Source organism: Mesoplodon mirus, assembly GCF_964341445.2.
Source record: "Mesoplodon mirus genome assembly, chromosome: 3".
Lineage (NCBI taxonomy): Eukaryota > Metazoa > Chordata > Mammalia > Artiodactyla > Ziphiidae > Mesoplodon > Mesoplodon mirus.
The window spans coordinates 68,096,468-68,121,023 of NC_138978.1; the positions used below are offsets into that span (position 1 = coordinate 68,096,468).

The window sequence follows — 24,556 nt, forward strand, 5'->3', positions numbered from 1 at the left end:
AGGACTCTTCTACAAAAGGCATTGAAATGTGTACTGCACCCGGATTCCCGGTACATACCAGCATCATATGATATAATTTTTAACATTTTCTTTCTGACTCACACAAGCACTACATGCCTCCTACTCAATCATTCAAAAAAATCAAGTGACATGACTCAGATTTTTAAGTATTTTTACTTCCTTCTAATATACACTTGATATTTAAGTCCCTTTTGCACTTCAACTAATTGCAAAGAATAAATCAGAAAATCTTTTGTGCTGGTGGACACTGCACAAGATTTATTATCAGCTGGTTTACTTATTCCAAAATGTATCTAAGCCTCCAGATGATTTATTTTAGATCTGGACTTTGCCTGTGGTTAATGGACATAAGGGGAAGAATAAATGAATGACCCCAAAAGGAGTGCAATTTGAAATCTGGTATTTACAGCATGTTTCTGTGGTAACAGAATGTCACAAATGAAAATAAATTCAAGTTGCAAATTAGCCAAAATGTATTTCCGAAAGCACGTTCTGCATGTTTGTGAGGTTGACCTATTCAGTCACATATGTTTTAAGTCTCTAGTCTTCTTCCTTATACCTCATAGGACAATTAAAAAGGAGAACTGCAATGCTTATCGAATGAGATTGAAAAGGTCAAAATATTGCTGGACTCCATAGGAGGAAAATAGAGACACAATTCTCACAATTTATCATTTTAATAAAGTTAAAAATGGAAAATGTTAAATTCAGAAACTATTAATTTTTTGTCATCTGAATGCTGAATGCTATAGTTCTCTTAACTGGAGAACTGGATACTAGAGAAAGTCACAAAAATTTCTAGGGCATGGTCAGTAAGGAGAAGTAATTTATTTTTAAAAATGTGTCTTGTCAGAACTATCACACAGATTTGTTACTGAAAATTTATTTAAGACACACTTGGGAGTTGCTTTAGAGAGCTGGTGGGATGTCCTAACATTGCTGGGTTAATATGGAAATGTTTATTTTATCTTTAAGATCAATGAGCAGAAATAAGCAAGAAGTAGCATCCAGCTACCTACCCATTCATCCAATCTTTCTTTCAAAAGACATTACTGAACATTTACTCTCTTCAAAGTAGAGGACTAGTGACCAAATATTTTCCTAATAATGATTTATATGTATTCCTTTGCTTGAAATTTTCCTTTACTTAAATTTCTAAATAAGATGTTAGAGCAAACAGAATATCATTCATACATTCAGTTTTCCTCAGGTAAGAATAATAATATATGCACTTTTTGTTTTTGCAAATTGGTCCAAGACAAAATTAAGGGATCAGAAGGACTGAAGCAGAAATACAGGTATATATATATATATATATATATATATATATATATATATATATATATATATATATACACACACATATATATATAAAAACTCTGCGTCTGATGCAGATTTCTCCTGGCTTGTCCCTTTGGTTGGTATTTATATCTTCTTTGATGGGAATAATGTCTAGGCCATTGCAGGTAATTCACCAAGTAAAGAGTCTGCTTTGAAGTTTATTGATTCAACTAGAGAAGAATAATGTTGGGTGGGGCCAGGCATGGCTAAAAGAAAATTATGAATTAATGAAATATTGTGCTCCATTCTGCTTTACAATGTCCCCTCTGGCCCTCAAGAACTCACATGTGACCTCCTGATGCCCTGGACTCCCTGCGGTCCTCAAGCTTTGACTCATGGTATTGACTTTCCCTGGCTTCCAACAGAATGTGAACAAAGGAAAAGTATCTTAAAAAGGAAGATAATCAAAACAACCAGGAAAATTCTTCTGAAGGAAGTGCGTCCTTCTGAGCTACTCATTAATAGAAAAGATTCAAAGATTTATTTTTCAATAACAGTCTTGGGAGGAGGAGTTCAGGAACTTTGTTAAAGATTTCCCTTTGGCTTAAGATCTTGCAGGTTGATAAAATAAGAATTATTGTCTACAAATATAGCAGCTATAAGGCCTAAACCAGTGTTCATTAAATGTTAAATAATGATTATATTTGAACTTTTTAAAATTAACTCTTATCTTGCCTTTCTTTTCCTTCCAATCCTTCATCATTAAAAAAGTAATTCTATCAATTATTTTGGCTTTATGGATAATTTCTTTTATAGATATACATAAGAATGAGAATGAATGGGATTTGTTAAGGGCTATTATTTTCTATTTTGAATAAAGCACCCTGTACAGATGGACAAAGTAGTAAAATAATAAAACAAATGGTTGTAGAACAGTCGATCTGGTTATTTTTGGTTTGAAAAATTGTGCTAAAGCAGATCTAGAATTTAGCAGCTTGGTGTTGATTTGTTATTACTTCAGGCCTGTAATTATTGACTATTCAACTAGATTGTAAATTATTTGAGGGTATAGATTCTGTGCATTTATAGCTTATTTGCCTTAGCACTTAACAAAATTCTAAGAGGGAAATTAGTAAAAAGGGAGAGTGAAGATTTTTATTAAGTATCTAATTTGTGATAAGTATCATGCTAGACACTTTCTAGAAATGATCTCCTTTAATCATTTCAGCATCCCTGCTGCACCAATAGTGTTATTATATCCACTGTTACTTATAAGAAATCAATATTTCCAACACCTAGCACAGTGCTTGGTGCATACTGATTATTTAATACTTGTTGAGGAATGACTATGTTTCAGTCAGGTGTTCTTATATGCAAGTGTTGGAAACTAAAGCTTGCTAGTTTAAGCATGAAGGGAAATATTAAAGGATATCAATTAGCACACAGAATCTTCCCCAGGACAGAGTAGAAAGCCAGGTTTGGAATTCTCACAGTGAGAAATGGTGTCCAGAATCACACCCCAAAACTAATCCTTTGAAGGCACACTGCCACCCCAGCTAGGCACACACACCAACACTTGTGTTTCTGGCACCAACAATGTGGGGCACCCAGTCTGTGGCTGGGCAACAGTACCACTGGAAATTAGATGGAGCTATTCTACCACTGCTACTTTGCCAAGATAGAACAGACTCTCCTTTTGTGTGTCATCAGCTCTGATGTCAGAGTCTGAAATAACATGTTGATTGAAAGAGCCTGTAGATGAGTGTCCAACCAGGACGTGGTTGAGAGTGAAAGGGTCACTATTAAAAATTATACTAGGATAACAAGGCTAAACCAGGACATATGGTCACCCTCTACTAATTCTGTGCCCCTAACTGCAAAGGAGGCTTGGAAAGCATATTTTCGCTTCTATGATAAAAGGTTATCTTGGCCTCTAGTCAGTACTTTCAGTATAGGGAATTTCCCAAATGTCGGAAGAGGTTATAAGGCTGGATTGGACAAAGAGAAGGTCAAATGCCCACTACTGAGTAATCAATTTAACAGTTAATGTTAAATAACTATCTTAGGTAATACAAATAATGAGGTCTTCCTCACTCTAAAACTTGCCGCCTTTTCATTATACTATGCTTTGTATACCGCAGCATGACATTTCTCAGTTAAGGGGACATCAGAACCTCCTACACAGTATTGCTAACATACAGAGTACTAGGCCCCACGCTAACATATTGAGCCAAAATTTTGGGAAATGATGCTCTGTCCAGAGTCTGAAATTTTTAACATCTTCCATGGGGGTGAAAGGGGAATCAATTTGAAAGGAGATGCTTGTGGAAATAAGGCTATGAGTACCTTTTAGATACTTATTAGTTTCCTGAACTCTTCCATTGTGCAAGGTAGATTTTTTTTAACATCTTTATTGGAGTATAATTGCTTTACACTGGTGTGTTAGTTTCTGCTTTATAATAAAGTGAATCAGCTATACATATACATATATCCCCATATCTCCTCCCTCTTGCGTCTCCCTCCTACCCTCCCTATCCCACCCTTCTAAGTGGTCACAAAGCACCGAGTTGATCTCCCTGTGCTATGTGGCTACTTCCCACTAGCTATCTATTTTACATTTGGTAGTGTATATATGTCCATGACACTCTCTCACTTCTTCCCAGCTTACCCTTTCCCCTCCCCATGTCCTCAAGTCCATTCTCTACATCTGCGTCTTTATTCCTGTCCTGCCCCTAGTTTCTTCAGATATATGTGTTAGCATACAGTATTTGTTTTTCTCTTTCTGACTTACTTCACTCTGTATGACAGATTCTAGGTCCATCCACCTCACTACAAATAACTCAATTTTGTTTTTTTTTTACAGCTGAGTAATATTCCATTGTATATATGTGCCATGTCTTCTTTATCCATTCATCGGTCGATGGACACTTAGGTTGCTTCCATGTCCTGGCTATTGTAAATAGAGCTGCAATGAACATTGTGGTACATGATTCTTCTTGAATTATGGTTTTCTCAGGGTATATGCCCAGTAGTGGGATTGATGGGTCATATGGTATGCAAGGTAGATTTGATTAGATGCATTCCATAGATTTATGGGAGCTAGAAGAAAGCCTGCTTAATGTGGAAATAGGCTATAGGATAAAATTATAACTTTTTAAATTGGTGGCACTTAATTTCCTTTATTATTGTTATTAACTGGCAATTTCCAGGAGTCTCTCAGGCACTTAGAAAAGTACCTGATACTACACATGAGCAGGTTGAGAAATAGAGGATTCCAGATAACATATCTTTCCCTTTCTTTTGATGACAGTGAATGCTCAGGACAATGAAGATCATGTTCCACTCCACTTCTGTTCTCGCTTTGGACACCATGATATAGTGAAGTACCTGCTCCAGAGCAATTTAGAAGTTCAGCCACATGTTGTTAATATCTATGGAGACACCCCTTTGCACCTGTGAGTATTATGTATACTTCCATAGGTACTCCAGGTATACTATGTTTACCTTCTTACTATTCTCAAAATATTTTCTTAACTCTAGGGCATGCTACAATGGCAAATTTGAAGTTGCCAAGGAAATCATCCAAATATCAGGAATAGAAAGTCTGACTAAAGAAAACATCTTCAGTGAAACAGCTTTTCACAGGTAAAAGAATATTTAAGTGCAATAGCCTCTAAGCTTAGCTAACACCCTACAACACTGGAAGTCATGTACATGAAGCAAGAATGAATAGTGGCAGATGTTGCAATCAGAGAGCAAGACCAGAGGGTGGGCAGAGGACAAGGAGCCCAAGCTAGATGCACAGAAGAAAAGGTAGACGCATATGCTGCAGTCAGTACAACAGATGGGGCCAGAGCCAGATGCTGCCTTCCTGGCAGCAGCCACAAAGACAGGGACTGATGTTGCCAAGGCAACAAGCATATCAACATCTGTAAGCATATTGCTCCTATTCCACTTCACTCTGCAGAAAGCTGCCAAAAGGAGCAGTGCCCATAATCCTCCTCTGACAAGAATATCATTACCAGAATTCATCAGCATCAAATGTGACATTTTTTTCCTTACCACTTAAACCTTATGTGCAAATGTATCTACCTATCTAAGACGTCCATCTGTCAGCCTGTAAGAGCTTAGTCAGGGTGGCCACTGAGGTACCTAAGAAGGCATTAGCTCCTTGCTAGGAATCGATTACAGTCCTTTGCAACATGCTCTGGAAAAGCACCCTGAAGGAGCAGCTGGGTTTGGAAAAGTTGTGACAAAGAAAAAAAGAAAGAGAGAGAGGGAGGGAAAATTTGCTAAGAACTCAAGCGCATAACTCCCTAAAATGTCCAAAAGGAAGGCAGGTGTTTTATAAAATTTAAAACCCTCATTTTTTTAACAGGTTACTGTTTTGCTTATAAAAATAAAAACATAGTCATTTGAATTGAGTAAACCTTGAATATAAGATTATTTACCTACATATTACAGATCTCTTGGCTAGTTAGCAACCTCTAAAACATGTATTTGAGACTAGTATGTTATTTACGTAGTGTTTGTCCTGTACTAGTGAATAATAGAAATGAGACACTTTTTTTTTAATACTGAACTAAAATTAAGCTTACACTTCTGCATCAGGCATCAACTTGTCAAATTTCACTTGGATTTCCAGATTTTTCTTATCACCCAAAGAGGTCAGCCAAAAGGGAGGTGAAGAAAACTACCATTTATGGAACAGTGAATATGTGCTGGATGATTTGCATCCATTATCTCATTTAATCCTCATAACCATTTTATGAAGTTGGACTTACTATCCCTTTTTTACCAATGAGAAAATTGAAGCTCAAGAAAACTAAGTAACTTGCCAAAGATTCTTATGGCTAGAAATACATGTATTAAATGCCTGACTAATTCCAAATCCTGTGTTTTTATATATCTTCATGTTCTAGTACCAAAATATTTTGTCTGTTTTCTACACACTCTGTAACAGAACAGATGCAAGAACTCTTCAGATCATGCCTTCAAAGTGTACCAGTGGAATTTGTCCCTGAAGGGGACAGGTGGCAGAACTGATATGTATGGGTTACTAGTGTCCTCTACCCATTAGGTCATTCTTGTAGAGGCTGACACCACAGGCTAGTTTTCAAATCATTTTGCTACTTTGTGCACATAAATTGAAACCGACTATAATCAGAGGGTTATTGTCACCTTCAGAAGATTGTCTATATGACAAGATTAGTGAAGTGAGTTAAAAGTATGTATCCAATTGTTTTATTTTGTGCAAACCTGTGGCTGCTAGGAATAACATATTAATATTTTCATTCTATTCATTTTAAGTACATATTTATAAAAGAAATTCTCCTTTTACATAAGGAACTGACTACAGTTATGAATTTTTCTATGTACCAATCACAGTGCTTTACACATAGTCAGCACTTAGTACATTCCTGTTATTGTTTTCATATGTCTGTATGTATACACATTTGTATACACATGTACATACACACACACACACACACATATATATATATATGTTCAGAATTCATCATTTCCTATAAATAGTTGCTTTGAACAGAAACAGTGAGGTAATTCAGATAATGGAGCAATAAAAGTATAGTGTTAATGGTCCTATTTATAATACAAGTAACTAATGGTGATAAGATCTATTACACTGAGATGGTTGTTTTTTATTCACTTAATTATTCAAGAAAGGCTTGTTAAGGACCTGCCTTGTGTTGTTGCTGGTAGGAACATTAACATAACACAGTCCCTTCCCTCCTTAAGGGAACTTTATTGTAAGGTATCAAAACACACAAAGGTGTGTGTATCCATTACCATAACACAATATGGTAAGTGCCATAAAACTGAAATTATAAGGAAGCAGAGGAGATAGCAATGAACTCAGCCTTTGGTTCATGAGAAGACTTCATAGAGGAAGCAATAGTTCAACTAGATAAATAATAGCATTTATTTAAAGAAAATAATAATATCTCATGAGAGAAAAAGGATTTAGGCAAAGTCATCCCAGGGAGAGGAAGGAGTAAGACCCAGTGAATTACCACTTCTAGAACAAATCTGGAAGGAAAAAAACACTGTTTTTCTGTACTCTACCTCAACACTCAATACCTCACTTCTGAAACACATGATACCGGTTTTGTGTGAGATTTTTCTACACGAAACAATTCTCCAATTCTCTACAGACACCGAGTGGGTGTCCTAAAATTCATTTCAGTTTGGCACTGCCTACCTGGAATTAGCATCAGATCTCACAAGACTGCCCCTCTTCCCACTTCAGGTGCAATCACAAGTCTAACTTGTCACTTAAATCTCTCAGAACCTTCCTGTGTTCCCCCATTCCATTCAGTTGCCCTGCAGAATGCCTAGAAAAGAATTAATATCATAGGAAGTATTTAATATTTAATAAGAAAATGCTAGAAATTTTATACAGCTCCTTTCTTGAAGGCCCATATTTGAGAATCTTAGGATTTTATTGCTTTATGTGCTTTTTTTCTCTTATCACCTCCTTCTCCTCTCTCTTTCCCTCCTTCTTTCATCTGTCTTTTTGGCACTTATGTAAACATCAGCATCTAGAATATCCTGGGTGAATCAGGACTGTTTTAATTTTCTAGGGCTACCATAACTAAATACCACAGACTGGGTGGCTTGAACACCAGAAATTTATTTTCTCACAATTCTAGAGTCTGGAAGTCCAAGATCAAGGTGTCAGGTTCGGTTTCTTCTGAGGCCTTTCTCTTTGTATTGCAGATGGCCACCTTCTTTTTGTGTCTTTACATGGTTGTCCCTTTATTCATGTCATCTGTATACTAATCTTCCTTTCTTATAAGGACACTGGTCGTATTTGGTGAGGGCCCATCCTAATTATTCCATTTCCACTTAATTACCTCTGTAAATTATACCTCTTTAAATTATAGTCACATTATAAGGTTATGGGAGTTAGGGCTTCAACATATTAATTTGGAGTGCATACATTCAGCCTTCTATTTTCCCTGTGTTATATTTTTGCAGTGCTTGTACCTATGGCAAGAGCATTGACCTGGTTAAATTTCTTCTTGATCAGAATGTCATAAGCATCAACCACCAAGGAAGGGATGGGCACACAGGTAAGACTGTGGTGAGAACATCACCAGTTTCTGATGCATGTGAATGCTCAAGAGAAGTGGTGGGCTCGGGGTGGGGGGGATGTGTGGGAGTGGTCTACCCCAATGAGGGGGAATATTTTATCAATGACATCATTTAAATTGATGGTGCATGGTGATAATGAAAAGCAGACTGACTTTGGTCAGTTTCATTATTGTGCTAAAGTATCTACAGTCAATGCACCCATTATGATCTGCACCAGGAACAGACTGATCACACTGCCTTGCCCTTGTTTGGGGTATTTGTTCTTTGATTTGTACAAAGTTGCTAACATTTATTCTGGTAATTACAGTGGATATAGAAATACTAGAAATTGTGCTAAGCAAAAGGTAGTCTATATAGATCAACTAGGTACTTCTTTTCCTAAACTATGTCTTGTTTGCCCAAAGACAGAATTAATTCTTTGTCAAAGAAATCAACCCTTGCTGTATATCTCTGGCAACAATTCTATTATGTGGTAATGACTGTCTTTTGAAAATTGGGTTTCAGTTTTCCCCTTTTCTCCTTTCACACTTTCATTCTTATTCTATTATAGGATTGCACTCTGCTTGCTACCATGGTCACATTCACCTGGTTCAGTTCTTACTGGATAACGGAGCTGATATGAATCTGGTAGCTTGTGATCCAAGCAGGTCTAGTGGTGAAAAAGATGAGCAGACATGTTTAATGTGGGCTTATGAAAAAGGTATATTTTTCACCATTGAATCTCTATAGTGATACCATTGAACTCTGTGCACAGATTATGCCAGTGCATCAATAATTCTTTTGCTTGCATGACTTGTATACTCCCATTTCTTCTGGAGATTGTATTTGAATCGTTGGAGACTTGGATCAAAGAGTACAATAGGGAAAGCAACTCCTGGGCTGCAGATGAGCTGAAGGCATTCTTGGTATTGGCAGTTTGAAGGGAGAAGGAGATATCACATTTCTAGATACTGGAGAAACAAAATTGTGATAGGTAATGATAGCTACTTTCTTAGAGTAGATGCAGAACTAGTCTTTATCTCTTATACAGGAGAATTTTGATGTGGATTCAAATTCTTAAAAATGAAATTAATGCAAAGAAAGAAAAGGAGTATTTGTCACATCTAACCCTGCTAACAATGCCTGCAGTAGAAAAAGTAAGGCAACCAATGTTTAATGCTTAAGTATAAACTTATTTGAGCTCAAAGAGGTGAAAGTTTGGGCAGAACACCTGGTTTTAAATCAAACCATGTTGCTTGATCTGGGCAAGTTATTTATTCTTGCTGAGCTTTACTTTTTCATCTGAAAAATGAGGACAATAACAACTTCATAAGATTGTAAAGATTAAATTAGATAATATGTGCAAATTGCTTATAAATGTGGCTGGCACAGAATAAATACCTAATAATTGGCATTTCAGTAATAATAACTGTGGTAACAGTAGTAGTCCAGAAATAAAGATTATTAATAGTGAATTTTTTAGTTTAAAGGAGAGGAAACTAGACACAATTAGAAGGTAAAATAGCATCTTTGTCATTGTTATTAAAATATACTATACCTCTTAAGAGAGCTTTACATAAACGCATAAACTCCAACAGAGTGTAAATTTTCAGGTGACATGGAACAGTACTGAAATCAGAGTTACAACTAAATACTGTAAAATATATCAGACTTTGATGCCTGCATTGTCTTATTAGGATGTTTAAAGTATGTAAAGAAGTATTCTTACCTTTTTAAATGTTAGAATCTTAGAAAACCGTACTTAAAAAGAGCAATTACTACTTCCGGGTAAGATGGCGGAAGAGTAAGACGCGGAGATCACCTTCCTCCCCACGGATACACCAGAAATACAGCTACACGTGGAACAACTCCTACAGAACACCTACTGAACGCTGGCATAAGACCCCAGACCTCCCAAAAGGCAAGAAACTCCCCACATACCTGGGTAGGGCAAAGCGGAGAGATCCCCACACAGAGGATCGGTGCCGAGCGGCACTCACCAGCCCGAGAGGCTTGTCTGCTCGCCCGCCGGGGCGCGCAGCGCTGGAAGCTGAGGCTCGGGCTTCGGTCAGAGCGCAGAGAGAGGACTGGGGCTGGCGGCGAGAACTCAGCGTGAAGGGGGCTAATGTGCCACAGCTAGCCGGCAGGGAGTCCGGGAAAACTCTGGAGCTGCCGAAGAGGCAAGAGACTTTTTCTTCCCTCTTGGTTTCCTGGTGCGCGAGGAGAGGGGATTAAGAGCGCTGCTTAAAGGGGCTCCACAGACGGGCGCGAGTCGCTACTGAAAGCGCGGAGTCCAGTGACGGGCGTGGGACGCTGGGGCTGCTGCTGCTGCCGCCAAGAAGGCTGTGTGCGAGCGCAGGTCGCTGCCCACACCGCCCTTCCAGGAGCCTGTGCAGCCCGCCACTGCCGGGGTCCCGGGATCCAGGGGCGGCTTCCCTGGGAGAACGCACGGCGCGCCTTGGGCTGGTGCAACGTCACGCCGACCTCTGCCGCTGCAGGCTCGCCCCGCACTCCGTGCCCCTCCCTCCCGCCCGGCCTGAGTGAGCAAGAGTCCCCGAAGAGGCTGCTCCTTTAACCCTGTCCTGTCTGAGCGAAGAACAGACGCCCTCCGGCGACCTACACGCAGAGGCGGGGCCAAATCCAAAGCTGAGACCCAGGAGCTGTGAGAACAAAGAAGAGAAAGGGAAACCTCTCCAAGCAGCCTCAGAAGCAGCGGATTAAAGCTCCACAATCAACTTGATGTATGTGGAATACATGAATAGACAACACATCATCCCAAATTGAGGAGCCCGGAGTCAGTGCTGTGCCTCTGAGGTGGGAGAGCCAACTTCAGGACACTGGTCCACAAGAGACCTCCCAGCTCCACATAATATCAAATGGCAAAAATCTTCCAGAGATCTCCATCTCAACACCAGCACCCAGCTTAACTCAACGACCAGCAAGCTACAGTGCTGGACACCCTATGCCAAACAACTAGCAAGACAGGAACACAACGCCACCCATTAGCAGAGAGGTGGCCTAAAATCATAAAAAGTCCGCAGACACCCCAAAACACACCACCAGACGTGGACCTGCCCACCAGAAAGACAAGATCCAGCCTCATCCACCAGAACAAAGGCACTAGTGCCCTCCACCAGGAAGCCTACACAACCCACTAAACCAACCTTAGCCACTGGGGACAGACACCAAAAACAACGGGAACTACGAACCAGCAGCCTGCAAAAAGGAGACCCCAAACACAGTAACATAAGCAAAATGAGAAGACAGAAAAACACACAGCAGGAGAAGGAGCAAGATAAAAACCCACCAGACCTAACAAATGAAGAGGTAATAGGCAGTCTACCTGAAAAAGAATTCAGAATAATGATGGTAAAGATGATCCAAGATTCTATTTCCCAGATCCAAAATCCTGGAAATAGAATAGACAAAAGGCAAGAAACAGTTAACAAGGACCTAGAAGAACTAAAGATGAATCAAGCATCGATTAAAAACACAATAAATGAAATAAAAAATACTCTAGATGGGATCAATAGCAGAATAACTGAGGCAGAAGAACGGATAAGTGAGGTGGAAGAAAAAATAGTGGAAATAACTGATGCAGAGCAAAAGAAAGAAAAAAGAATGAAAAGAACAGAGGACAGTCTCAGAGACCTCTGGGACAACATTAAACGCACCAACATTCGAATTATAGGGGTTCCAGAAGAAGAAGAGAAAAAGAAAGGGACTGAGAAAATATTTGAAGAGATTATAGTTGAAAACTTCCCTAATATGGGAAAGGAAATAGTTAATCAAGTCCAGGAGGCACAGAGAGTCCCATACAGAATAAATCCAAGGAGAAATACGCCAAGACACATATTAATCAAACTGTCAAAAATTAAACACAAAGAAATCCTATTAAAAGCAGCAAGGCAAAAACAACAAATAACACACAAGGGAATCCCCATCAGGATAACAGCTGATCTCTCAGCAGAAACTCTACAAGCCAGAAGGGAGTGGCAGGACATAATTAAAGTGATGAAGGAGAAAAACCTTCAACCAAGATTACTCTACCCAGCAAGCATCTCATTCAGATTTGATGGAGAACTTAAAACGTTTACAGACAAGCAAAAGCTGAGAGAGTTCAGCACCACCAAACCAGCTTTACAACAAATGCTAAAGGAACTTCTCTAGGCAAGAAACACAACAGAAGTAAAAGACCTACGATAACGAACCCAAAACAATTAAGAAAATGGGAATAGGAACATACATATCGATAATTACCTTAAATGTAAATGGACTAAATGCTCCCACCAAAAGACACAGAGTGGCTGAATGGATACAAAAACAAGACCCATATATATGCTGTCTACAAGAGACCCACTTCAGACCTAGAGACACATACAGACTGAAAGTAAGGGGATGGAAAAAGATATTCCATGCAAATGGAAATCAAAAGAAAGCTGGAGTAGCAATTCTCATATAAGACAAAATAGACTTTAAAATAAAGACTACTAGAAGAGACAAAGAAGGACACTACCTAATGATCAAGGGATCGATCCAAGAAGAAGATATAACAATTGTAAATATTTATGCACCCAACATAGGAGCACCTCAATACATAAGGCAAATACTAACAGCCATAAAAGGAGAAATTGACAGTAACACAATCATAGTAGGGGACTTTAACACCCCACTTTCACCAATGGACAGATCATCCAAAATGAAAATAAATAAGGAAACACAAGCTTTAAATGATACATTAAACAAGATGGACTTAATTGATATTTATAGGACATTCCATCCAAAAACAACAGAATACACATTTTTCTCAAGTGCTCATGGAACATTCTCCAAGATAGATCATATCTTGGGTCACAAATCAAGCCTTGGTAAATTTAAGAAAATTGAAATTGTATCAAGTATCTTTTCCGACCACAATGCTATGAGACTAGATATCAATTACAGGAAAAGAGCTGTAAAAAATACAAACACATGGAGGCTAAACAATACACTACTTAATAACGAAGTGATCACTGAAGAAATCAAAGAGGAAATTAAAAAACACCTAGAAACAAATGACAATGGAGACACGACAACCCAAAACCTATGGGACACAGCAAAAGCAGTTCTAAGAGGGAAGTTTATAGCAATACAATCCCACCTTAAGAAACAGGAAACATCTCAAATAAACAACCTAACCTTGCACTTAAAGCAATTAGAGAAAGAAGAACAAAAACATCCCAAAGTTAGCAGAAGGAAAGAAATCATAAAAATCAGAGCAGAAATAAATGAAAAAGAAATGAAGGAAACAATAGCAAAGATCAATAAAACTAAAAGCTGGTTCTTTGAGAAGATAAACAAAATTGATAAACCATTAGCCAGACTCATCAAGAAAAAAAGGGAGAAGACTCAAATCAATAGAATGAGAAATGAAAAAGGAGAAGTAACAACTGACACTGCAAAAATACAAAAGATCATGAGAGATTACTACAAGCAACTCTATGCCAATAAAATGGACAACCTGGAAGAAATGGACAAATTCTTAGAAATGCACAACCTGCCGAGACTGAACCAGGAAGAAATAGAAAATATGAACAGACCAATCACAAGCACTGAAATTGAAACTGTGATAAAAAATCTTCCAACAAACAAAAGCCCAGGACCAGATGGCTTCACAGGCGAATTCTATCAAGCATTTAGAGAAGAGCTAACACCTATCCTTCTGAAACTCTTCCAAAATATATCAGAGGGAGGAACACTCCCAAACTCATTCTACGAGGCCACCATCACCTTGATACCAAAACCAGACAAGGATGTCACAAAGAAAGAAAACTACAGGCCAATATCACTGATGAACATAGATGCAAAAATCCTCAACAAAATACTAGCAAACAGAATCCAACAGCACATTAGAAGGATCATACACCATGATCAAGTGGGGTTTATTCCAGGAATGCAAGGATTCTTCAATATACGCAAATCAATCTACGTGATACACCATATTAACAAATTGAAAGAGAAAAACCATATGATCATCTCAATAGATGCAGAGAAAGCTTTCGACAAAATTCAACACCCATTTATGATAAAAACCCTGCAGAAAGTAGGCATAGAGGGAACTTTCCTCAACATAATAAAGGCCATATATGACAAACCCACAGCCAGCATCGTCCTCAATGGTGAAAAACTGAAACCATTTCCACTAAGATCAGGAACAAGACAAGGTTGCCCACTCTCACCACTCTTATTCAACCTAGTTTTGGAAGTTTTAGCCACAGCAATCAGAGAAGAAAAGGAAATAAAAGGAATCCAAATCGGAAAAGAAGAAGTAAAGCTGTCACTGTTTGCAGATGACATGATACTATACATAGAGAATCCTAAAGATGCTACCAGAAAACTACTAGAGCTAATCAATGAATTTGGTAAAGTAGCAGGATACAAAATTAATGCACAGAAATCTCTGGCATTCCTATATACTAATGATGAAAAATCTGAAAGCGAAATCAAGGAAACACTCCCATTTACCATTGCAACAAAAAGAATAAAATATCTAGGAATAAACCTACCTAAGGAGACAAAAGACCTGTATGCAGAAAATTATAAGACACTGATGAAAGAAATTAAAGATGATACAAATAGATGGAGAGATGTACCATGTTCTTGGATTGGAAGAATCAACATTGTGAAAATGACTCTACTACCCAAAGCAATCTACAGATTCAATGCAATCCCTATCAAACTACCACTGGCATTTTTCACAGAACTAGAACAAAAAATTTCACAATTTGTATGGAAACACCAAAGACCCCGAATAGCCAAAGCAATCTTGAGAACGAAAAATGGAGCTGGAGGAATCAGGCTCCCTGGCTTCAGACTATACTACAAAGCTACAGTAATCAAGACAGTATGGTACTGGCACAAAAACAGAAAGATAGATCAATGGAACAGGATAGAAAGCCCAGAGATAAACCCACGGACATATGGTCACCTTATCTTTGATAAAGGAGGCAGGAATGTACAGTGGAGAAAGGACAGTCTCTTCAATAAGTGGTGCTGGGAAAACTGGATAGGGACATGTAAAAGTATGAGATTAGATCACTCCCTAACACCATACACAAAAATAAGCTCAAAATGGATTAAAGACCTAAATGTAAGGCCAGACACTATCAAACTCTTAGAGGAAAACATAGGCAGAACACTCTATGACATAAATCACAGCAAGATCCTTTTGGACCCACCTCCTAGAGAAATGGAAATAAAGACAAAAATAAACACATGGGACCTAATGAAACTTCAAAGCTTTTGCACAGCAAAGGAAACCATAAACAAGACCAAAAGACAACCCTCAGAATGGGAGAAAATATTTGCAAATGAAGCAACTGACAAAGGATTAATCTCCAAAATTTATAAGCAGCTCATGCAGCTCAATAGCAAAAAAACAAACAACCCAATCCAAAAATGGGCAGAAGACCTAAATAGACATTTCTCCACAGAAGATATACAGACTGCCAACAAACACATGAAAGGATGCTCAACATCTTTACTCATTAGAGAAATGCAAATCAAAACTACAATGAGATATCATCTCACACCAGTCAGAATGGCCATCATCAAAAAATCTAGAACAATAAATGCTGGAGAGGGTGTGGAGAAAAGGGAACACTCTTGCACTGCTGGTGAGAATGTGAATTGGTACAGCCGCTATGGAGAACGGTATGGAGGTTCCTTAAAAAACTACAAATAGAACTACCATATGACCCAGCAATCCCACTACTAGGCATATACCCTGAGAAAACCATAATTCAAAAAGAGACATGTACCAAAATGTTCATAGCAGCCCTATTTACAATAGCCCGGAGATGGAAACAACCTAAGTGTCCATCATCGGATGAATGGGTAAAGAAGATGTGGCACCTATATACAATGGAATATTACTCAGCCATAAAAAGAAATGAAATTGAGCTATTTGTAATGAGGTGGATAGACCTAGAGTCTGTCATACAGAGTGAAGTAAGTCAGAAAGAGAAAGACAAATACTGTATGCTAACACATATATATGGAATTTAAGAAAAAAAAAATGTCATGAAGAACATAGGGGTAAGACAGGAATAAAGACACAGACCTACTAGAGAATGGACTTGAGGATATGGGGAGGGGGAAGGGTAAGCTGTGACAAAGTGAAAGAGCGGCATGGACATATATACACTACCAAACGTAAGGTAGATAGCTAGTGGGAAGCAGCCGCATAGCACAGGGAGATCAGCTCGGTGCTTTGTGACCGCCTGGAGGGGTGGGATAGTGAGGGTGGGAGGGAGACGCAAAAGGGAGGGGATATGGGAACATATGTATATGTATAACTGATTAAATTTGTTATAAAGCAAAAAATTTAAAAAAAAAAAGCTATTACTAAACTGGAAGATTTCTTAGGCTACCAAGATGATCTAAAAGGTTTTCTGCATGAAATAGGACATGGAAGTCCATTAATGAACAGAGAGATGAAGTTTGATGGATAGAAACAGAGAGCTATTTTAAGCATATAGACAAGGGGGAAGAAAAACATATAGGTCTGAAGACTGCTAGTGAGGAAATGATATAGGAGTTACTTTACTAGAGACAAGTGAACAGACATGGAATAGCAAGGAATGAGTTAAAATATAGGCCTGTTATGTTTCTTACTTTTTACTTGAGTACTGTATAAACACACACTTGCATGTGCACACGTGTACTTGCACATTATAGCTCAATGAATTTTCACAAACTGAACTCACTCAGCGTCCAGATGAAGAAACTGAACATGGTCAGCACCCAGAAGCCCTACTTACATTGTCTTCCACTCACTCCCCAAAGAGGGTACCACTGCCTTTTCGAGGCATAGACTAGCTTTACCTCTTTCTGTACTTAATATAAGTGAAATGCTATGCTATATACATCTTTATGTCTGGCCTCTTTTGACCAACAGTTTGTGAGATTCATCCATATTGTTGCAGGTAGCTCTAGACTGTTCATTCTTGTATGGTATTATGTTTTTAATTATATCACAATTCATTCATTCTGCTTTTTCAGGGCATTTGGATAACTTTCAATTGGGGACTATTAGGAGCACTGTTGTTATACATGTACATGTCACGTACGTGTCTTTTGATGAATAACTATATACATTTCTGTTAGGTATAACTGCCTTCTACTTTGTGTAAAAGAAAGTTCAGGTAATTATATATTTGCATATCAGTTGGAAAATCTTACATATTCTGAAGCCTCGAGAGACCTTACTAAGTTCTAGTTATGTTGCATTTATTCCAATGATTCTCAGACAGTGTCTCTCAATAAATTTGAGTTTCAGAGAAAGACTGTTTACAAATCATTAGTCTTCCGGAAGACAGCTCAGAAGTAGCTGCTGCAGCTTATCTCTTCACAGGGTTTGGCTTTGTTTGTTTTTACTTGATTGAGAGTAATGGTTGAAAACTGGCTTTACTTTTATTTTTTGTGGAATTCCACACTTTATAAAACAGTGAATCATTGTGTAAGCTCCTAAGATTTCCTACCAAACGACAACAACAAAAGTCCTGTAGCTTAGAGGACTTACCCACTGGTCTCTGCAATATATGCCATACTTGTCACCCTTATTTGTTCAACTAATGTGCCAGGCATCAGTGTTGCATTTCATTATTACTATGAATTTTAACAAATTGAATGTTACTACTCAGGAGACAGATGGATGTTTTGCATATGTTCTAGGGCAGAGCAAGTTAAACCAACAAAATAAATTTGTTGCTATTTTCTCTTGCTAGAGAAACGTTGTATTGTTTTCATGTGTTCAGGGAAGATTGAAATGGCCTTGTTAAAATATTGTCAGCAGTGCACTGTCCTTGTTTTCTTTGGCTTTGCTTTCTCCTTCAGAGAGGGAGTTACCAAATTAATTGATATGGCGTACCAAGGATTTTCTTGAGCAACTTGGAGATGGAGTTGAAAAAGCACTAAAACTTCACTTGGAGTTCTTTCTTTGTGGAATAGAGATGATGTAAAAATGGCCCCATCATGGCTTGCCCTGTACCCTATCCAGTCCTTAGAAAACTCAGAAGAGACTTCATAACCAGGGTCTGTCTATTTAAAAAGGAATACTTTTGAATGTGCCCAGTTTGAATAGTTCATCTTAGTCTACCCTCTTAAGATAGAACTAGGAGGCTTTTTCAACAACACTCATCTCTGAATGGTTAGAAGGCAAATTTTTCATCTGTCCCAAACAAAATTTTTAGTTGACCCTCTCTGCTATTCTGTTATAGCACATTCAGAGGTGATTTGGAGTTCTGAAAAGAATTATCTACTATCTTTTGGAATATTTTTAGAAAAGAGTTTACTCACTATGGCTCCCTGTGGGATCAGGTATGAAAAATATTTTCCAAATTTACATAGACTTTTTAACCTAAAGATATCAAAATCAATCTTATAAATAATTTTCCTGGTGACCTTTGTTTTAACCAGTAACCAGAAGCCTACTGGTTAAGTTTCAATATTTCACTGCCAGATTGCTCAGAGCTCCAATTTTATAATACTTAGAATGTTTCCTCTCCCCAGTCTGTCCTCCCTCTTCTTTCCTACCGTTCCAACTGAGAGTAGCCATAGCTGTCTCACTCACTTGGATTTGTTCTGCTCTTTCCCTTGGGTACAAAGGACTTCTATGAATCAATTTAAATTGGCCAGAAGAAATAGCCAGCAGCCTGCTTATGTTCAAATCCTCTGCCCCAATCATCAGTAGGGAAAACCCATTGAAAAGACCTACACATAATCTTACATCCACTGCATTAAAGATGAAACTGCTGAATTGAAAAGATCTCAGCCAATTAGAATTGAGCACATAGCTCAATAGTGTGTCTGGCAGTTAGATTTGAAAAGGCTGCCTTTGACAAAGAAAAGCACTCCTTTATGTCAGGCTGTTTAGGGTCAGAAAATAACCCAAACTAGAAACAGAACTAAAACTTATTTGCTTCAATATTGACACCAGTTAAAGTAATTTATAGAGGCTCCTATCCCAATATCTAATTACCCAGAATACAATATTTGTATACAGCAGAACTACTCTAATTCACAGTGACAAGGAGCTGCAGTTGGAGAATTAGTGAGTAAGTGAGCAAAAACAATAAAAATCAAGGTTCCTGTACCATGATATATACTTTGTTCATTCCTTTTGACAAGTGTAGTGTGGTGTGAATTATTTATAGTAAACGTACCATAGTGTATTCTCTAAAAGTAATGAAGTCTTACAGTTGTGAGTTTCTACAGTTTTCAGCCAGTAAAAAATAACTAAGAGATAAGGGTGAGAGAGGAGTAGAAGGAAGAAGAGGTGGCTTCATTAATTTTTTTGATAAATATTCATCCATGGATTATAAACTCCCAAGCTTCTTCTCTATTGAATTCTTACCTCTTTGGAGTTTAGTTACTTAGTTTAATGAACATAGTTTAGTGTGCTAGGGTGGATTGGGTTGGGATAGAGGAAGGAATAAACAAAAGATTTAGATGGTGTTTTAAAATCTATGTGCAATTTTGTGTCTACTGGTTACTTTTCTACATGTTTAGTTAACTCTATCTTTTAAAAATAAATAAATAAAATAATACCAACTCTCATTAGAATAGGAAGAACTTTTATTCTTATGGGGGATAACACAAAAAAAAATTGAGACATAATAACTGTGTAAGAAGCTACAGTTTAAAATTTGCAAGAAGAAATTGATGCCTTAGAATCCAGGGTGGAATCAATTCAGCGGGTGTTAGCAGATTTGAAAGTTCAGTTATATGCAAAATTTGGGAGTAACATAAACCTTGAAGCTGATGAAAGTTAAACATTTTATAATACTTTTTAAATTTGTTTAATAAACTTGAATATTGCATAAAATGATAATTTCCCTTCTTCAAATGATATGGAAAGAAAAACTTTTTTTAAACTTTTCATTTATTTAATGGAAATGCCTATTTTCACGTCTTGCTTATTTATTTTATATTTTTAAAAGAAGACAGTATTCACCTATGTATTTTGCATAACAATTATATCAAGTGTAGGGGCTTTATGTCATGCTATTAAAATCAGTTAAGCAATAAAAACATTAATTAATAATAAAAACATTAATTAAACATTAATACAAACAGCAGAAGAGAACTTACATTAATTAATCACTTATTACATATGCATATATAATATGTATATAATTTAATTTTCAAAATAACCCTTTAAATTGGTATTACCTTTGTATTACAGATAAAATGTTTGAGACTTGGAGGTGTTGTCACACTAGCTCAAACCACACAGCTCTTAGGTGGAGAGCTGATACCAAACAGAGGTCTGTCTCATTGCACAGTTCAACCACTTACCACCTCACTCAGAATCAGATAGATCTAAGTCCAAATCCCAAATGACCAAATGACCTTGGGCAAGTTATTTAACTGAGCCTTAATCTTCAAATTTAAAATGAGTAAATTAATAACCACTTTAAGAATTCTGCTGAGGGTTAGGGATAAGATGTAAATGTCTGGATAACAGATTCTCAATAAAAATAGTGGTATCTGTTGTTATTAAGTGCATAGCAGAGATACAATCATGCTCCACAAAGCTTCCAAATCTTACAGTCTTTCCTCATTTACAACATGCTTTAGTGTCCAGTAAGAAATATGACATTGACATATTAGGATAATGGTCATCTTCTTTAAGCCTCCTAATGAAGCATTTTATCCCTGCCAAACACCACTAGACAAACCTGGAATATATAAAAGCTTGTGTTATTTGGTTGTATATATATTTCTTGTTTATGACTTAAGTAAAATCATTCATTTAAAACTTAAAATTTAAGGACTACAGCAAGATCAAAGAGGTTTTGAAAATCACTAATCAAAATATTAAGCAATTTCAAATCATTGTTCTAATATGTATAGATAATATTTTAAAATTTTAGTACAAATTTGCAAGTCTCTTTACTACATCAGGGTTTTCCTCCTCAGTCATGGAGAAGTATCAAAGATTCTGTGGCCATGTTTTCAAAACATCACACCATCTGACGTGCTGGATCCTTTTACTTAGATATCTGAGGAGCATGTAAAACTCAACAAGTCCAAGATTGAAATTAATATCTTTTTTGTCCTCATCGGTCAGGTTCATCTACCATATCCCTTATTCATTATGTCATTTAACGGCATTGCCGTTCACTTAGCACTTGAGTCAAAAATCTGGATTGATGCTTGACTACTTTTTCTCTCTCAACTTCCCTTCCCCCATATCCATTCAATCAAAAAGTCTTTTTATTTTACTTCATACTTACATTTTGAATCCATCATTTTTTTTAATTTTATTGTCACTGTTCTAATCCATAACCTTATTCTCCTTCTCCTGATCCATTTTAATAGTCTCATAACTACTTTTTTTTTTGTCTTCAGCATCTTTTGATTCCATTTTCTAACTGTAGTCTGAAAGATGTATCCAAGCTGTAAATAGGGCCATATCATTCCCCAGCTTAAAATCCTTCACTGACAACTATCACCTTAGGAAAAAAAGTCTCGGTTTATTATCATGGCATACGCTGTGCCCTTCCTACTTCTCAAACCTCATATCCAGTCCCTCCTGGCACATGAGTGACCCCACATGCTGCAATCATCATCACATTCACTAGATCCCTACCATTCACTAGGGGTTCATTCTATGCCAAGCACATTCTATATCACATTATCCCATCAAATCTACACAACAACCCTGTTAAACCAGAGTCTGTTTACATGGTAGTTATGCAAAACTACTCACTCCTCTATGCATATCATGTTATTCCATGCTTCCAAGCCTTTTCTTAAGCAGTCCTCTCTTTCTCTATACCCTCCCACCCTGCCTACCTGACTTCACTTCTTAAATTTCTTAATTCTATTTAACCTTCAAGACTCAGTTTATAGATCCTCTCTTCCAGAAAGTCTCCCCTGACATTCCAGCCTAATACACACATCCTTTCTTGATGTTTTATTGTGCCATATGCACATTTCTATCTCATGTTGAAACACTCTCCCCCTAAACTTTTTGAGAACAAACATTTGGGCTGTTAATCTTGATCTTCCAAAAACTTAGTTCAATGGCTGATTCCTAATAGCTGCTCAATACACATTTGTTGAAGTGAAATAGAGAATGAGCAGATATTTCAGTCATAACATTCTATTCCATGTCTCACTAAATGGCATCTGATCAGTCATAATATAGTTGATCTTTTCAAGAATACTAATTACCGCTATTCTGTTTTCTCTGTAGGGATTTTTGAAATATCATAGGTTTTTTATTAACTGAACAATCCTAATACTCAAATTAATAGGCAGAAGATTTTAAAGAATATTCTAAATACAGCTCCTCTTTCTATTAATTGGAACTGCAAAACTTTTTACTCTGACTAGAATTATTTTATTCTCCTTTTTTGCTTAATCAACTCATGCTTATCTTTCAAGTTCAGCTTAAAAGACAGTTCCTCAAGGAACTCTTCCCTGACCCCTCCAGCCTATTGTAAAATAGCATCGTTATGCACATTCACAGCATCCTCTACCTTTCCTTCCTAGAGCTTGGCTAAATACAATTTTGAGTGAACATTTATATATATATATATTTCTTTTCTTTTCTTTTCTACTACACAACATTCATTACAACAGTAAAGAGCATTTCTGTTTCAACATTACACTCTCGTACTTTGTACCATTCCTTCATTCAATCAAAAAAAGTGTTATAAACTTAATATGTTCTAGACAGTATACTAGGAACTGAGGTAAAACAGTGAATGAAACAGACAATATCTCCCTGTGCTTAAAAAGTTTGCGTTTCTAACAGAAAACACAGGTCATGAGCAAGATAACAAATGGAAACTATCAGATAATAATAAGTGCTATGAATAAAATAAAAAGTAAGTAAAAAGTTGTTAAGTAAAAAGTAAAGTAAAAAGTACAAAGATGGTAAGTAAAAAGTTCAAGGACACTAAAATGGAAAAGTCACAGAGGGCTTTCCTGGGAAGATGTTGTTTGAGCTGGTCTCTAATGGGCACTCAATAAATATCTGTGGAAGGAAAGGGAAGGGAAAATAAAGGCAAAATGGGAAGGGAGAAAAAGAGGAAAGAGGAATGTTAAATGGCTTGGTTTGTATATAATGTCGTTTTGGCAACAGCATTCATCCTTGTGGATTCTTATCTCAAGATGAAGGAGGACTGGTGACATTCTTGTCTGGGCTTGGTGATTAAGGGATAAGAATCATGGAGGAAGCAGGGGGTGTGTTCTCTTTCTTGTGATATCAAAGTAAAGTATTTTTCAGATTTAAGTCATGAGAAGATGTAGCAAGTCTGGAATATTTGTTGCCTCTGATTTAATTGTCAGTGAATGGGACCAGTACTGTCAGGAGGAAAATGAGCCATAGAAGTCCAAACATCAGGGACCATCCTCTGATCTCACTTTTCAATGTTTCTGGAAAGTGCGTTTTTAACATGATGGGAAAGGGGGATAGCAAAATATTGAGCAAAGTCTCATCAATATCATTGCTGTGAGAGTTTTATTTTTTGAGGCACATGTAAAGAATGGTCCAGACTGCTCTTTTGATGACCCGGGCATGTGGTACATACGAGATCAATAAGAATTTCTTGGCTTCCGTAATCGAGATCAAATCTCCATGTTTTCTACTTAATCTCAGACACAGGGTGTCAGAGTCACAAAGGTCTTAGTACCGGTGTCATTCACCATTAATCTTCAGATCTAGTTCTTAAAATGATTTTCGTAGCAAGCTTTCTTCTATGTTCTTAAAATAATTTCTCATAACGATGAACAGCATTCATTGTGTCTAAGATGAAATGGTGGAGACTGAGAGACAACCTTATAGGGAAATAATAAAATTTGTACTTTTTCTTCTTGAATAATTAGGAATCCTCTGTTGTATACATGCCCGTGATGTAGATGCTAAATTCTCCATGTAACAGCCCTTTGGATGGACTTGTAGCCTTAAAGAACAACCTAGGTTTTAAAATAAAGAGCTATTCAGAAAGTTTGGGGGTGGGGTGGGGAAAATCACTCCAAATGTAAGGAGTAAAGGAACATAAGAAAAAGACAAATGAAAGGGGAAGCATGGCATTTCGGGAATATAGACAAGACTAGAAGAGTAGGGAGCAGGAAATGAAAGTCACTTCAAGCCAGCAGGAGA

At 37.3% G+C, this 24,556-nt stretch overlaps 2 protein-coding genes across 2 annotated transcripts in view; both read left to right on the forward strand.

The window, feature by feature from the left end:
* Window positions 1–24,556, forward strand: part of TNNI3K (TNNI3 interacting kinase) — a gene marked incomplete at its 3' end in the record, with an annotated part of 277,657 nt that overhangs the window by 83,701 nt on the left and 169,400 nt on the right. Inside the window, exons 8-11 of the mRNA XM_082614605.1 lie at window positions 4,613–4,757; window positions 4,843–4,947; window positions 8,302–8,396; window positions 8,969–9,118. Coding sequence (XP_082470731.1) covers window positions 4,613–4,757; window positions 4,843–4,947; window positions 8,302–8,396; window positions 8,969–9,118 — 495 coding nt within the window. The remainder of the gene's footprint in view (window positions 1–4,612; window positions 4,758–4,842; window positions 4,948–8,301; window positions 8,397–8,968; window positions 9,119–24,556) is intronic.
* On the forward strand, window positions 20,085–20,250 carry LOC309801455 (prefoldin subunit 4-like; the record flags this gene model as incomplete). Its single annotated transcript, XM_082616303.1, has 1 exon — window positions 20,085–20,250. A coding segment is annotated over one exon (126 nt), but the record flags the coding sequence as incomplete, so codon positions are not given.